Source organism: Stegastes partitus, unplaced genomic scaffold (assembly GCF_000690725.1).
Source record: "Stegastes partitus isolate 25-593 unplaced genomic scaffold, Stegastes_partitus-1.0.2 Scaffold5, whole genome shotgun sequence".
Classification (NCBI taxonomy): Eukaryota; Metazoa; Chordata; class Actinopteri; family Pomacentridae; genus Stegastes; species Stegastes partitus.
In genome coordinates, this window is record NW_007577736.1 from 1,880,903 (window position 1) to 1,897,729 (window position 16,827).

General features: G+C 40.1%; 2 protein-coding genes across 2 annotated transcripts in view; both read right to left on the reverse strand.

Moving 5' to 3' along the window:
- The window catches only part of LOC103356200 (adenosine receptor A1-like), a 711,380-nt gene that overhangs the window by 490,914 nt on the left and 203,639 nt on the right, over positions 1–16,827 (reverse strand). The window lies entirely within an intron of this gene.
- On the reverse strand, positions 7–15,791 carry mov10a (Mov10 RNA helicase a). The gene is made up of 22 exons (XM_008280093.1): positions 15,354–15,791; positions 15,170–15,275; positions 14,864–15,021; positions 11,200–11,441; positions 10,845–11,091; positions 10,446–10,586; positions 10,182–10,344; positions 8,008–8,156; positions 7,762–7,932; positions 7,117–7,264; positions 5,772–5,933; positions 5,315–5,418; positions 5,116–5,213; positions 4,231–4,329; positions 3,963–4,071; positions 3,733–3,850; positions 2,575–2,766; positions 2,401–2,472; positions 2,033–2,158; positions 1,164–1,252; positions 775–893; positions 7–526 (listed from the first exon to the last, which is right to left on the reverse strand). The coding sequence occupies exons 1-22, from the start codon at positions 15,473–15,475 to the stop codon at positions 462–464; spliced, it is 3,000 nt and encodes a 999-aa protein (XP_008278315.1). The 5' UTR covers positions 15,476–15,791; the 3' UTR covers positions 7–461.

Consider the following 16,827-nt stretch of genomic DNA (forward strand, 5'->3'; position numbering starts at 1 on the left):
CAAAGGTTCAGAAAGTCAAGAGTTTATTTTTTTAGAGTTGAAGTGTTGGAGATATTTGAAAGGAATAAATCACCTACAGAGACTAACTTGTAAAGTAAAATTATACCAGAAAGACATATGGTAGTAAATTCCTGTCAATTATAAATTTCCTATCCAAGAAAACCAATACCTTGTGTGGAGTCATATTTCTATTAACTGAACTAAAGTATTTATTTAAAAAGGCCAAAAGAGCCAAGAGTGAAAAACTAAAGACTCACTCGTTCATTCTGTCATTTTGACTAGAAACAGAGCAATGTTTATTGCACCAAAATATGCAAATTGCTCTTAAAAAGATTCAGAAAATGATATTTTTCCAAGCAACACAAATGCAGGAAGAAAAAAATTAAATACTGAGGCTTGCTCTGTGTCTTCATGTCCTAAAATCTAATAATCTTTTGAGGAAGCCACAGTTTGGTCTGAAGTTAATGCTCATTCTTCCATTCAGGGTCCACATACTGCTGGAGGGCACTCTCCTCTGCTTCAGGACCTACAACAAAATCGCAGAAAGACACATAACTTTACTTTCTCTGAAGCAAAAAAAATTCATTCCAATCTTTCAGAGCTCTCATTTTGTCCAACCAGCAGTTGAAAACCCAAAGACAGTTTACAGCGATTACAACAGAAAAGCATAATGTCCTCACAAGCTGTTGCCAGCCTTTGTAGCAAGCCTGAAAAACTGTCCATCAACTGATAAGGTATCTACTGAGGCTCTACTGAGGTTAAAACTGGACTAACATTCAGATTCAACGTTGATTTTCAGGGTTGCCAGTCTCGACACAATGTCATCTTCTCCTTCCACATCTTTGAAGTCGAATCCAGTGTAGCCCTTCTCCTTCACGCAGTAGCTGATGAACCTGTACGTTAAAAAAAACACACACACAAATTAAGGAAACATGGATGAGAAGAGCTCCCTGACGACTTGGCAAACATCACCTGCTTCTGTCAAAAACTCCAGAATAGCTAAGTGGCTGTTGTGAGATTGTTTTATCAGCTTGTATTTCCAAGATAAACAATGGACTTTCAAAGACACAACATATATGCTTCTTAATATGAGGCACTTTTCTCACAACTTTGTGTTTCTCTGAACTCTGCTAAAACATCTCCTGTGATCTGCTTTGTCTTACTTCTCCCAGGTGGGATCCTTGTTGAGGATAACAGGGTTTCCCACGACAATAAGCAGGGACCTTGCTCTTGTCACGGCCACGTTGAACCTCTATAAGTAAATACATATTAAAAAAAGGAGATATTAGCAACTTCTTTAATGGTAAACATATGAACCCCCTGAACCTCAAAACCGGCCGGCACATTTTAAAGGCACATCAACTGTAAAAACAGACAGAATCATCGGATTTTTAACTTTATTTACGGCCCTTGAACTACACATCTGTGGCATGCCGTTCTGTTGCAAAACATAAATTCACCAGAATTACTTAATTCCACGGGTCATGCAAACAAAATGTCAAAAGTTAACCATTTGAAAGAACTAAATTCTGTATACATATATTTTAACAAATAAAATACGTGACTAAGCTGCGATCAGCAGTCACATAAACATTCAGGGACTTTAGCTGAACTGGGTTGAACTGCAGGCTGTGTTTATACAGGGCAGGTGGGATATCAGTATGCAAGAAAAATTAAAAAGAATCCCCATTTTTCCAGTAATGGTAACACTTGGGGGCACCTACTTGTTAATTTGAGGCTTTTGCAATTGTTGTAAAATAAATAAATAAAACTTTTTTGATGATATATAGAACTTTAATGGTACTATACTGCACAGAAGACATCGCTGAATTCCCTATATAGCTATAGCCGTGGTTGTGCTGTTTCCATACAGGTGCAGGACTTCATATTGCAGTGAAAAATGACCTCACAGTGAGTAAAAATGTGACAGCAGCAAAAAAAAACAAACACCTAGAAACTGCTTGGGGTTCAGAGGTTTACAAATGTTTTAATGTTGCTTTAAATAACAATTAAAAAAAGGAATCTGACAAACCTTTTCATTGGATAAGAATCCAATATTGAAGTCTTTGTCCATCTTGACGTAGTTGATGCAGCTGCGGACAGTCGAGATCATGATGATCTTCCTCTCTTGTCCCTGAAACTCTTCCACAGAGCCCACCTGATACCATGAAGCCAAAACAGAGGGAAAAAATGTAGTTCAAGATGCAATATCATACAATGAAACACGGCTTAATACACACTCACACAATATATTTGAGAATTGACTTAATCCTCTGTAATTTAATTATACTTTTCTGTAGAAGTGAATAAAGGAGCTCAATCTTTTGACTTCATTTTACTGAAACTATGACGAGAGACTTGAATGAGCATCTTTTTGGGAATTTAAGCAGCACTGCTAACCTTAAGTTCTTTGAGATCGTTCCATTGACTCAACGCTGACACGGACTTCAGGGCCTTTCTGACTTTCTCAACCTGTTAGGAAAGTAAGGATGTTGTGGATGACTGGTAAAAAAAAAAAAGAAAGACTCCTACAAACTTACACTGCAGGTCTTTAAACCAGAAATGCAGGCTCACTTGTTTCCTGTAGGGGGTGATTATGCCGATGTCTTTTGCAGAGAGCTTGGGGAGACCCTTCTTCCCTTGTGTCTCCATCAACTTGTTGAGGTAGTCGACCAGGACTTCGATCTCAGACACGTTGAAGAAAGATGGACTGTTGGCCTCTCTCTCATCTTTCCCCATCACTCCATGGAAGATCAGCGGGAAACCCTGCAGTGATGGAGAGAGAGCAGGTATTTGTGCTGAATGCCGTTTGGTGAAGCTAAAAATAGGAATCCAAACTTTTAATAGTCCTTAAAATGTCAGGAAATCTGGAAAAATGTTCATTACAGGTTCTCCCAGCCCACCCGATGTTTTCACATGCTCATCCACTGGAAAAAACACCCAGAGATACTCAATTTACTGTGCAATAACATAAAGCAGCAAAGCTAGCTAAGATTAGGCTTTTTTGCTTGAGGAATCATTCTTAAAATTCAGTTAGAATCAATTAACTACTGCAGAAATTCTTTCACATTCAGTGTTGTGACATTCATTTGTAGCTCCTTAATCTGTCTTGGTTTATGACTTTGTTCTCTTCTTTTTCTAATCTTAATAGGAATTTTGGTCTTCTCCCCATAATTTCATTTTTATCCCAATTTGTGTTCAGATTGTTTTCTTTCCTTCCATAATAATAATTTGTCCAAAAATACTTTTGCCTCTGTGAACATCTCAGACTGTTTTCTGTCTTCAGTTTATTTTGATGATATAGGTGTTTATGTCTCATGGCAGGAATTATAGCTAAGGGACGCTCGTGCTAATTTATACGGTATTTCCTTAAAGGTAAAGGACTGTTGAGAGACAGATAACCAGTTGTCAGATTGGTTCAGCAGAGGCAGAGGTATCCTATATAAATGAACTTTAGTTGGATAGAAATACAGGAATTCTACAGCTCCCTTTGATTTTAATGTTATGTTAAAATTGTTTTATTTCGGTCTTTAACACTTAACAACAGTTAATAATTTTCTTTTATACATAGCTATCTAAATGATCTCAAATTCCTCTGCTAATTCACTCTGGTTACCATCTGTTGTTTTTTTAATGTGCTCTATAAATAAACTTAACTTCATTTACACTTACTTGTACAACTTTTTTGCTCTGTACTACAATGATTTATGTATTGTGAACAAACAGCCTCACCTTTTTAGGAAGGTATTCCCAGTTGCAGTAGGTCTCGCGCTCCCACTGGTCAGCAAACACCTGCAGTTCGTTCTCATAGAACAACTCGTTGGGGATTTTCAGAATGGCAGCATGAGATCTGAATGAAGAACAGAAAGAGGATAAAAAAAGAATCATTAGTAATTAAATCAGCAGGACATCAAACGAATAATTCCAATGAGCCAAACAGAGGTCATCACTGAGAGACTCACCTGTAGTTTCGCAGCAGTTTGGTGACAAAGCGTGTGTCAAAGTGTCCGGAGTCAGTAGTTTTCTGATACAAAGCATTCTGTTTCATCAGCCTTTCCAGCAGAGAAAGTCCTGGAGAGAATTCATATTGCACTGTTAAAACATGTCGTTAATCTGACATGGATTCTAATAATGTAAACGATGGCGTACACTCAGTCAATCATATGCATTTATGCTGTAATGTATAAATAAGCAACAAGAGTGAGAAAGAAACAAAACTCCTTGTCTTACCGAGTCCATGCTGTATTGCAAAAGGGGACCGCAGGATTGGTCCCAGCTGCTTGGGATCTCCTGCCAGCACCAACTGACCGTTCTCTGCACTGAGCAGACCTGCAGAACAAACAGAACATCCAACCAGTCAGTAACAACACGTGTCATTTTCACCACTGGTGTAGTTTTGTGTGAACTCATAAGTTTTTAATGTGTAAGAACAGATACATGTGTCTTATTACTTTATTGATGCTCAGGCTTTAGGTCATAATATAATTTGCTGCAAAGAGTCTGGAAGTTGTAAAAGGCTTCTGTCAGACTTTTAGACAAGGTGTTCACAATTTTTTTATTTATTTTTTTAACTTTTTGAAATGGCAGTCCAACAGTCATGCATATTTTCTGCACCCATGCGCCAAGATTGCAAAATGTTGACAGTAAACAGAGCAACAAAAGCTAATAAAAATTCTGTCCTCCACATTCCTACATCCGCTTACTGACGAACTGCGCCGTTCGCATGCGTTGGCAATGATGAAGAGGCTGTGTGCTTTCAGAGAAGAGACGAGGGAAAGGCAAAGGAAAAGGAAATCTGGATCAAGTTCTGTCTGAGTGAAGAAATCTGTTCGGTGTTTCACAGCCCTCACAGACAGACTGTGCACTCCATCACAAGTACCTATTATGTTCTTTGTGCTGTGGCAGAAATTGTGGCAATTATTTCTTGCTTCCTCTCTAAAATATTTTAAACAAGTTTACAACATCACAAGACTTATATCAAAATGACACTCACAGCATCTAAAATATTATCTTAAAAAGTTGTGATGGATGGGTCCATATACTCTTTAAAATAAATGTTCATCAATTTTTTACCAAAACCAAAGACATATTGTCGTGTAGATATTCAGCTTTTACCTGCAATAGCAATGATGCACTCTGGTTCCACTGCCTGGCCTCCTTCATCCACAAACACATGTGAAAAATGGCCGACTGGGATTCCTCCAGACACGAGTCTGAAAAGAGAAACCCACAGCAGAAGAATGTGCCCAAATAGACTTAATGCTGTATAAAAACTGTACACAATGCATATCATATGCAAGCATATGACTCTTACCTGCCAGCTGTGATCATAGTTGTCACTATGATTTTGTGCTTCATCAGAACTTCTTTCTCTGGAAACACAAAGCTACCTTGTCTCTCATCCCAGTTGCAGTTTTTCTGAAAGTGACAAAAGATATGATAGCAAATATTTTAAATGTGAGGGAGCTATTTGTTTTTGTCCCACATATTCATGCATTCTAAATAAAGAAAAAAAGAGTTTGACAACAACATATTTTTTAATATGTACAAAAATGTCCTCAAGTAGCCACCATTTAAACAAACAGACAAACATCTCAAGTCAGTGAGATCAAGACCACATAATAATATTCTGCAGAACTACGTGTTTGACTTGCTGAGATAAGAGAACACCTTCATTTTCAGTTCTTAAACACTATGGGCCCCGCACACAAAACAAAAAGCAACTCTGTGCACACTAAATCGTTGATGTAAGTTCAGCAGCTGAGGCTCACCAGCAGGTTCTTGGGGACGGTGCTCGGGTCTCGACTGCTGGCATACATTCGGTACACTTGATGAGGATCCATGTGCACCATCAGTCTCTCACAGAGCAAGTCGCACGCGCTGTTCGATGGCGCACAGGCAAGGATGTGGGCTGATGGATCTGCCCTGCTGACCTGACAATGCAAGCAAAGTAAAATTCATTGCTTAATAACGACAGGCTTGTATGTGACCACCAGATGATGGTTTATAGGGAGCCACAGGCTGCAGCTTCACAGCCAGCAGGATCCTGACTGCAGCTGCCATCTATCTCACATAGAAGGGCAGCGACGCTGGCAGATCTGCACAGAATTCAAAGCACACTGTGGCAAGGAAACATGACTAATACTGTACTTTCAAGTAGCAATTTCTTGGAAGCAATCACACAATCAGGCATAATAAAACATATTAGGACATTATTGTCTCTTGCAGGCCCATTACTGTCAAACTTTCATCACAGATGTTTTTGCATGTTCATCAATCCACACGCAGTTTCATGTCAGGGAAATCATCAAACAACATCTATGCAATTTTACAAAATAAAGCCTACATTTTATGGAAAATTAAGCTTTCCTTTCTGAGACTGCCTCCTCTTTCACTGATGAACAGCTCCCCATGGCACACACCTCATTTAATAAATATGAGAGTTTGTAGAGATTCAATGACAGATTGCTGAAATGTTATTATTTCTGTGTGTGTGTGTGTGTGTGTGTGTGTGTACTCCCCCTCACATTTGATATGTATAACTAAACATGCACTAAGTTTGACAAGGAAATAGTTTGGTCATACATTGTAAAGACTTAGACAATAAAATACCAGTTAAGGGTGTAGTTTGATCAGATACACCAGTGCTACTGTGGCAACCAAAGCAAACAGTCGACAATTTCCTGTGTAAAATCCTACTGGCAGGTGGAAAAATGTGACCTCACCTTTTTTTCCAACAAGGCCCAAGTGTTTCAGTTCAGTAAGAAGAGCACAGACAGAACACAAAAAATCTATCACGTGAGATGACCAGTATGTGTCCAATTCTGGCAGATACCAGTGTGTTTGTGTTTCAACCAACAATCATTTTCATCATCAATTAATCTAACAGTAATGTTTTTGATTGACTGTTTGGTCTATGGGATGTTATCAAATGTCTTGTTTCAAAGTCTGAAAATATCAAATTTCAGATTTTGAAATCAGATATTTTACCTTTGCTACCTCTTACACAAGGGGAGCTTATAAAATATCTTGTTTCAAAGTCTGAAAATATTAAATATACTATGATGTAAGAAAAAAACAACAACTTAAAAACAGCACATATTGAACACCTCATACCTGATGCATAGCTTCAACCAGAGTGATTGTCTTTCCAGTTCCTGGAGGCCCAAACACGAGATGAGGAGCAGGTTTTGATGATCCAGCTATGATGCGCTGGACCGCAGCATGTTGTTCCGGGTTGTTTTCCAGCTTACGGTTGAACATACTGGAGAGTAAATTGGAAACAGATTGTTTCAGCTTACATACAAGTGACATACTTTTAAATTTTAAAATGTGGAAAAACCATGAATTGGGCTAAAAGTGGCTAGCTATGTGAAGCAAAACCTTCAAAATGTGTATATAAAATCCTAAAATTGTTACAATCAGTTCTAAGCAGATTACACTGGTATGTTTGTCTGGAGTGTGTACCAGTGCTCCAAAGCTGAAACCAACTCTAATTTATGAGAGAAGTTTATGGCATCACACCAAAGAACAGTATCCTCTTCTGTTAGTATAATACGGTGGATAAATGCCCGAAAATAATTCAGGCAAAGCTTGCTGAGTATACACACTCATCATTAGCAGCTCATCATTCTCTTATCACCAAAGCCAGGCAGTTTAAACTTCTCTCTACAACAAGTGCAGCATATGAGATAGAGCACTTTAAGGTGGTTAAGTTTGCGTGTTTGTAGATGAAACTCTTCATACAAACTGGCACCAGACCTGAGTTTAGGCATGGGAAGATGAGTCGCTGCTGCACCAGATGGGAACAGCACCTCTCCAAGCTGATGTTTTGCTGCCAAGTCCACTGCCCTGTGCTGCAGCTTCAAAGGGAACCGGTTGAGAGTAAACTCCACGTCAAACTTCATATTGCTGATAAAAGTCTGCACCAACCTGTAATAAATAAAAAGTAGATAACATGTGAGCTAGGTTCCTTTTATTCTTAAGCATCCTTATTCTAACTCTTACCTTTTTGAAAAGCCAAGCTTCACACTATCCAGCTCTACTCTGTGCACATATCCAGTGTAAACTGTGATCGGGTCAGCGTCCTCAGATTTGGACACCCTCAGGCAATCGCCTCGAAGTACAGATGGCCGATTCTCAGCAACACCAGGAACCTGTTGGGGGACACTGATGTTGGTCTTTTTTTTTTTTTGCTGTATTGTAATACAGGGTATCCAAGGGGCCATTTCATGTCAGAAGCAGCACTGCACATGCAAAGGCCTAGAGTGGTCTCCTGCTTACATTCAAGCCGTGGCACAACTCAGAACTTGTCAGCTCTCACAAAATGCCTAAAACAAAATAATTACATGAAGCCACAAAGGCAGCCATCTTGACACTGCTAGAAATTGGCATGAGTGAGAGACAGGCAGCGAAAAAACAGAAGATTTCCAAGACAACCGTTCATTACACCAAGAAAAAACAAGCCCAACATGGTACTATCAAACTTCTAGCTGGTCACGGCAGGAAATGTCTTTCTACCCCACAAGATGACTATGCGCTCATCTGTTCCTGTGTCAGGAATCGTCGTCACACCTCCAGGGACCTTAACAATGAGTGGTTGTTGAGAAATGTGACTTGTTCAGCAAGGACAGTTCGAAACAGACTTCTTGAAGCTGGCCTGAAGTCACACAGGGCACAGAAGAAGCCCTTCATCAACAGAGAGGCAGAGGAAAGCCTGGTTACTCTTTGCTGGGATCACAAGGATTGGACTGTTGAATGTTTGGGCAAAGGTTCTCTTCAGTAATGAATCCAATTTTCAGTTGATGCTCACTCCAGCCAACTTTCTGGTTATAGGAGGAAGCCTGGAGAAGCTTACAAACCAGACTGTCTTGACCGACAGTAAAACATGGGGGTGGATCAGTGACAATCTGGGGTTGTTTCAGTATGGGTGGAACAGGCCAAATGCAATTGTGTGAAGGGCAAATGAACCAGGTCATGTTCAGGGCTACTCATGAAAACAGTCTTCTTCTATCAGCTGGAAAACTCTTTCCTGCCTTGAATGACTGGATTTTCCAACAAGACAATGGCCCTTGACACACTGCGAGGTCAGTTAAAGCCTGGATGGAGAACCAGAACATCCAAACCATGCCTTGGCCTCAATCACCAGATCTAAATCCAATTGAAAACTTGTGGAAAATCATCAAACGCAAAATGGAGAACCACAAGCCCCCCCAAAAGAAGGCAAATTTGTTTGAATTTGTGCAACAGGAATGGGCTGATGTGACAGCAGGACAATGTCAGAAGCTGGTGAAGATCATGCCAAGACGCATGGCTGCAGTCATCAAAAACAATGGTTATGCAATCAAGTACTAACTCCTGTGTGTATCATGTGACTAAAACAGACAGAAAAGAAAACATGGAATGCCTAAAAGCACTGTCTTTGGCAGTACAATGCCATAGCTATTGATGTAAGAACTTAAGTAATTTTGATCACTATCAAGAAAACCATTGAAGATGGCTAGACTTTAGCTCTTAAATTAAACTCTCATGAACGATTTTTATTTTTATCATTATATTTGTCCAAACAAATGTACCTTTAGTTGTACCAGGCATTAAATGGCCAAGAAATTGAAGAAGACAAGAGTGGTCTAATAGGTTTTTCCATGACTACATATATTATGGCAGACTTTTCATCTTTCACAAACATAACTACTCATTTTCAGATCACTCAGATGTGATAACAGATTCCTTTGGCTGTACTTTTGTTGACTTAAACCTCCTCTGTCATCACTGCCATTAGCCTGTGTTTTTATGTACTTTGTCCATCAGTGTTGTGACTGTCAAATGTAAACCAATGATTTTATCTGCAGCTCAGCTGCTTGCCTGCTGGCCAAGATAGTATCTGACAATATATAAATAAATAAATGTGTGTACAAGGAAACTATATCATGACTTTAGCTGCTTTAAACACAGAATAGCTGACTGCGGAAAGCAGAAGTTTAACAGATCACTTCCTTCCCTCTCTAAACCCCCAAAAATAGTTTTGCTGGCCTTTGTGGGAAGACAAAGTTATAAATAAAAAAATTAACTGAAATTGTACGCGTTGGGGATGCAAGCGGCTCCAGTAACAACAGATTCAGTTTGTAAACAAAAGGTACGGAGTATATATGGTATATGAATTATTATTAAGATCTCTTTACTCTGAGTGTGAGAAGCTTCCTGTTGCTTTGGTCCTGAGTCATGGTTTGATTGTGGAGGTCGTACTTTCTGATGTCCACCTCCATCTGTATCTCCTCCAGGTGCAGCAGGAGGTGAAATCGATGGGAGTAGTTCTTCATCTTCAAGGGACAGTTGAGGAGACTCCTGGGGATACAGAATGAGCAGACACGTTGGAGAATAATTCCACAACACACTTAACGGACAAAAGGCACGATTACTTGTTGTGACTGAGATCCCTCTCTCACTTCACTGATGCAAGTTTCTCTCTGGCGGTCGGAGAGAGGTACTCAGAATCCTCCATCTGTTGTTTAGCCAGTTCCTTCAGGTAATAGGGGTACTTGTAGTCTCCTAATTTCACTGTCATCCTCAGAGACTGGATGACAGAACTGCAGAGGAGAGCACATCACATCATTGTCATCTGTATAATTCAGTGTTCGTAAATGTTCTGGGTCCTTTTAGTTATCACAAGTCCATAAGAAGAAATTACTTTCAACCAGCTCCAAAACTAAATATTTACACTGAAGTCTGGTCATTTTATCTGGAAATAGTGAGAGAGTATGATGCATTTTTCCATTAAACTACAAGAGCGGTATCATCATCTAACAACAAATCATAAAACAGGTTGTCAGTTTTGAATAACTCACCTCTCGGGTGGTACTCCCTCCACTACCACGCTGCCGACACGCTTGTATGTGGCCACCTGAAAAGGTTTATAAGGAGCCACGGGTCCCAGCTCCACAGCCAGCGGGGTCTGAGCTTCAGCTTCCATCTCCCTGACAATGCAGAAAGGCACTGATCCGGGAAGATCCGGGCAGAACTCAAAGTACACTGTGGCAGGGAAATATCCATAGTGGTTCAGCGTGTACCGAACCACAACTTCGTAGCTCTCATCTGCAGAAGAAAAAAAGAAACACGGAAGAATGCATAATGATTAACTCTGCATTCAGTGTGGTTTTTTTTGTCATTTAAAAGACAGAGGAGGCGTGTTTGTTGCCTCACCTGGACAGAGGAACAGCGGACAGGCTCTGGTCACCCTCCTCTCATCCTCCAGCGTGAAGCAGCGTATCCTGTGCAGGGCAGTGTAGTAGGTGAAGTGGATGCAGTTTGTGCCCTTGTTTACAATGTGGAACCTGACAACGAACACCTCCCTCAGACGAGTCACAGTGAACTTAACCTTTCCACCGCTCGCCACAGGGTCTGAAGTGATCTTAATGCCTCCCTTGTCAGCCACCAGCTCCTTCCTACAAGAGAGAAAGGTAGCATGTGGGAAAAATATTGCAAAGTCCGCACATCCTGGCTGACATACCATGTAGCCGCAACTTTTGCAGTTTGAGTCTAACTGGGGACCATGATCATAGATTTTTTTTTAAAATACAAAAAAGTAAGTACTTTTTGCTTGATTGAATTGGACAATACCTTTGAAATTTAGTACCTGATCTACTTTTCTGACAACCTTAAAGATGGCACTGTCAAATATTGACAATTAATGATTACTGTCAGAAAATACAAGGTGATGGAAAAGCAGTTTTCTGTTGATGGTTTTGGTTTTCAGGAATATCTGCTGCAGAACACTATTAGACATTGCAGACATTACTATTTCCTATACAGCTAACCTCCCACTTATAGCAAAACTACAAAGAAACTGTAGAATCACCCTGCAGTTATAGAGAAGACAAATCTCTCCAGGGTGTTGTTCCCTCCACAGTATCTGTGTATTTGTATCATACAGTATTTGTATCATACAATACATACTGAAAGTGGGCTTTGAGGCTGATACTGATGTCGGTATTTGTGTCCGATATGCTATACTCTACTATATCAGATACTGATACAGATCCCTTTACAGGGATTACAACAGCTGCATTGAGCAGTGTAGGGGGCTGCACTGGTGGTGGCTTCTCAGAAACCAAAGCTCTGCACACACCACTGCATGCAAGTTGCCACAGTGGAAACGATTCTATCTTTTGTCATCTTTTGTTCCATCAGCTACTACAAAGAAGGAAGCTAAACAGATGCGCTGATTATGAGTTCTGAAGGTTTCCCGACTGGTGTAGCCAAATATCTCAGATCTTTGCCTTCAAATCTCCATTTAAATTGCGGAATTCAAGGTGATATGTTTCACTCAATAATAATAATTTTAAAAAAAGATGATTCATTCTATCATTAGCTGTAGCTGTTCTACAGAAGATAAAGTAAGAAGAAACAGGCTTTTGATTCTTATTGGTTTTCTAAGCGCTGCATAGTCTGACTTTATCAAAATTGCATTCTGAGTCTGCTTACAGGTTAATACCATGTTTCAATTGTTGTAATTTAGTTTAGTACTGTTTTATTTGTTTGTTTCAGTTTGTTTAAATTACTTAACCTAACCATAATTTCTCTGTAAAGCACTCTGGTCACCTCACTTCCCTTTATATTTGATTTAACTTGACAACAATCATAATAATCTCCAAGGAATGAGGTCGTTCTAATGTGGCCTTGGATTGTTGTTTTTCAAGAATTGTGAAGAAAACATACATCCTGAGCGAAGAAAAATGAACTTTCCAGTGCTCTCTGGTGGATGAACTATGTAGCACTGTTTTGTACATGACCCAAAAGCTATACTTAACACAAATATGCACAATATCCAATCTTCTTAAAATTGGGAAGTAAGTATTGGAATGGCATCTCTACAACAGAGTGGACGTCACGAAACAACCACATAGAAACTGCATTGGAAATGATAATGGGCAGATTAAGAGTAGCTTCAAGACCCAGAAATCACAAATCTGTCACACACATGCAGTTCATACTGATGTTGCTTGAGGAATGTCGTCCCACTCTTCCTGAAGGGTTTGATGAAGTTGGTGGACATTTTGTCGGGACAGGATCACGCTGTTGGACACATCCATCCGGAGCATCATGTGACAAATTTTCTGCCATACCATGGTGTCTGAAAGGAATTCTTAGATAACTAATGCTGGACCTGTGAATATTTCAGTTCCTGGCTACAATCCTCACTGACACGCCAGCTTCCAGCAGACAAACATCCTGTTCTTGTCTTTCTGATGTCCTCCGTGGCAACTTTGAATAAAGCTGCATTTTAAGCTGGTCTTTTATAATCACTCGTCAAAGGAGTCTGTGTAGTGGTCATGCTATCTGATCACTGGCCCTAAATGTCACACCCTTTTCTAATTGTAAAAACAGAATTTAGATTTTTAACTTTTTCTCTAAGTAAGAAAAAAAGACCATCTACATGCCACACTTGTATTTTATATATCTATAACAAGATATGATGGGTCCGTCTACAACTTAATTATTAAACCCAGTCAATACCTGCTTATCCGTTATCTTTAATTGCAAGTCATGGTGGAGTGACAGGGCACACCCTGGATGGGTCCATCACATGCACACAGATGGCCATTTGTGTTCACATTCACGCCTTTGGGTAGTTTAGAGGTGCCAGTCAGCCTGCATGTCTTTCGACTGCGAGAGGAAACCCATGCAGTCACGGAGGAGAAAGTGCAGACATTGCACAAAAAGGTCTCAGAAGGTTTATATCTCGGACATTCTTGTCACAGGCTGAACACTCTCCTCTCATCTCATTTTCCTGTTTGTATATCTGTGGGTCCTTTTCTCATGTCTTAGTCCCTCCCAGCAGAGGCAAGAAAAAAACACGAGGACAGAGGAGTCGAGGCAACAGGTGTTGAACAAAATGAAACATTCTCGCCTTGGAGTTGCTGTTGAAAAGTGGCAATCAATTAAATATGATGTGTGGCGCCACATTCATTCTAATGTACAGTATGTATTCAATTGTAATTAAATTTTTCAATGTGGTAGAATGTGACTAGAATGTACAGATGTCCTATATATAGAATTTCTTTTCAAAGTTATTTTTTTGGCCTTTTAGCCTTGATTAGATAGGATAGTCGAGAGAGAGACAGGAAAGTGGGGGAGGAGAATGGGGAAGGACTTGCAGCAAAGGGCCATGAGCAGGACTCGAACCCATGGCCGCTGCATCGGGGACCATAGCCCTCGTACATGGGTCGCCAGCTCAACCAGGTGAGCCAAAGCGGTGATCCTAGATGTCCTATATTTTGGAATTTTTTTATTTTGCCAGAGACACACGGCGAAGTATAAAAGAGTTGGTGCGCACAAATGAGTACAATACAAATAAAGCGTGACATATTATGGTTCAGTAATACACATTAGACATATTTGTCAGTCCTCCTCTCAACATGGTTTGTATTATCCTGATGCGGGTCTACTTTATGTCATGGGTGCGTAAAGGGTTCATCGAGGATACACCTGTGAATCCTCGCCCATAACTCCAGCAAGCCTCTGTCCTCCAGATGCATTTTAGCCATTTAGAAGTCCTTTGTGATGCAGCACCAAGATTGGTTTCTGGATCATGGCCAGGAGGACGGAGGAGACAAGGAGGTTAAAATTAATTTCATGACATGAGCCTCTTGTTTCCTCTCCACTCAAGACTTAACCAACCAGATGAACAAGCCCTGTGTTCCTCTGTGCTGAGCTCCTTTGTTATAACTGTTCACACAAGTCTGGAGGCATGAACTTAATTCCATTGCACGGGTGGTTATGGAACTGACTGTAAATGTTACAGCTGCACGTCACTGAGTGAAATGTATTGCAGCACCTTACAGAGCACAAACTTAAATGCATTTACCTGTTCACCTTCAGCTTGTGAAGGATTTCTGACACAAGCTTTTTCTTCGGGGTCAGCACAGGGGTCAGCACCGGGGTCGCGGCGGAGGAGGGTGCAGGAGTCTGAGCTGTGGCCTGAGGGGCCCGGGGCCTCCTCCACTGGTCACAGTACACTCTGACCTACAAATACAACAGGACGCTTCCTCATTTAGTTTCTCCTTTTTTTTCCCCCCCTTCTCAACAAAACACAAAACATGTCCAGACTCATCTCCCCACAGCAGGAGCCATTAATAGCAGGCAGCACAACACTAATGATGTCATATCTTACCTGAGGTTTGACATTTAGGTAGATTTTCCCCTGTCTTATCCGGACTTTGTGGTATTTCAGGAGAGCATAGACAATGTTGGAAAAGTTGGGATGTTTATGTCCTGTGCTGTGGACATGAGAGACAGAGGGGTGTTAACACAGCCCAGTCTAACTGAATATGTCACACAGTGTTTCTACAGCTTACCTGCCCTTAAATTCAGAGTTGTAGATGTCTCGAAGTTCCTTCTTGCTGTTGTTGGATATTCTGTCTCCCAGAAATTCAATGAAGTCCAGTCCGGAATTAAGCGAGTTTATGATCGACGACATGTCGACGTGTTTCCAGCTGACTGCTACCGAATATCGACTGGCTGACCGTAACTGAGGAAGTTCATCTGCTGACAACTATTACCCTCAGTTTCCTGAAGCATTTATGTGGCTGCTCGGTGTAAACGCGGCGAGGACATTTCCACATGTTGTGTATTTTGCGCGACCTACACGCATATCCACAATGTAGGCTATGGGAATCACGCATAGATTTCTCATTCATTATTTAGTTTGAAACAGCCTTCAAGTTATATGTATATCTACCATTTGGCGCATTTAGCGCAAAACCCGAGCTGATGAACGCTCTCCAACGGTGCCAGTCAGGGAGCGTCTGAAACTGCGTTTCACAAGAAAAGCGAAAACACGTCGGCGACACAACAACATATCAGGTGGAAACTAAAAACGTCAGAGAGAAGTGTTGTCCCGTTAAATGTTTTTTAAAGGTCTAGAATTAACATTTTCTCTCCCGTCTCATATGACGAGCAGGTTACACTCTCTTCCTGAGACATGTTGTTGTTGACACTCCCTGGTCCGCAGGTATTACACAACCAGCAGCACGTCTAACACATTCATGTATTTTATTACTTGCTGAAATACACCCAGCCGCAACTTCTTTTTTTTTTTTTAAATCTTATTATTATTTAATCAGCTCAGATTAATACACTCAAATTCTGCCCTTAGAGTCCTAAAGATTTTTAATTTGCAAGAATATATTTGAGATTTGCCATTTTAACTTGATTAATGACCAAAATAATTAGCAGATTATCAAAATTAAGGATTTTGTTTTGCTTAAACAAAACATAAACGGCTGGCAGAAGCACAATACTTTTTTTTCATTTACAACTACACAAAGGTTTAAAAGATAAAAGGCCTAAAAGTTAAGCCACAAAATTCAGATAAATTAGGGCTGCAAACAAACATTATTTTAATTATTTCATGCTGTTTGTTCAAGTTATTTAAAAAAATGACTTGAGCAAATATTTTTAGAATAGTTCAGAGTGAAGAGTTACTTTTTCCCTTTGTTTTATATTATAGCATACTGGGACCTTTGGGTAAAAAAATAAAAATAAAAATACACACACAAATATATATAATATAAAACAGTCCTCACTCTGAACCATCTTCTATTCTTGTAGCTTGTTTTTTGCTTCAAAAATGATTAGAGCAGCATATTACTAAAGCAGCTCCTGGTTAGTTTTCTGTTAATTACTTACTGTTTACTGCATTAATGTTTTTATTTTTTTTCTGGCCTGTTTGCCTTTATTACTTAGAATAGTGGGAGAGTGAGGCAGGAAAGGGGGAAGAGTTGTGAGCAGGAGTCGAACTCACAACCGCTGCGTCGGGGAGCCCCTGTT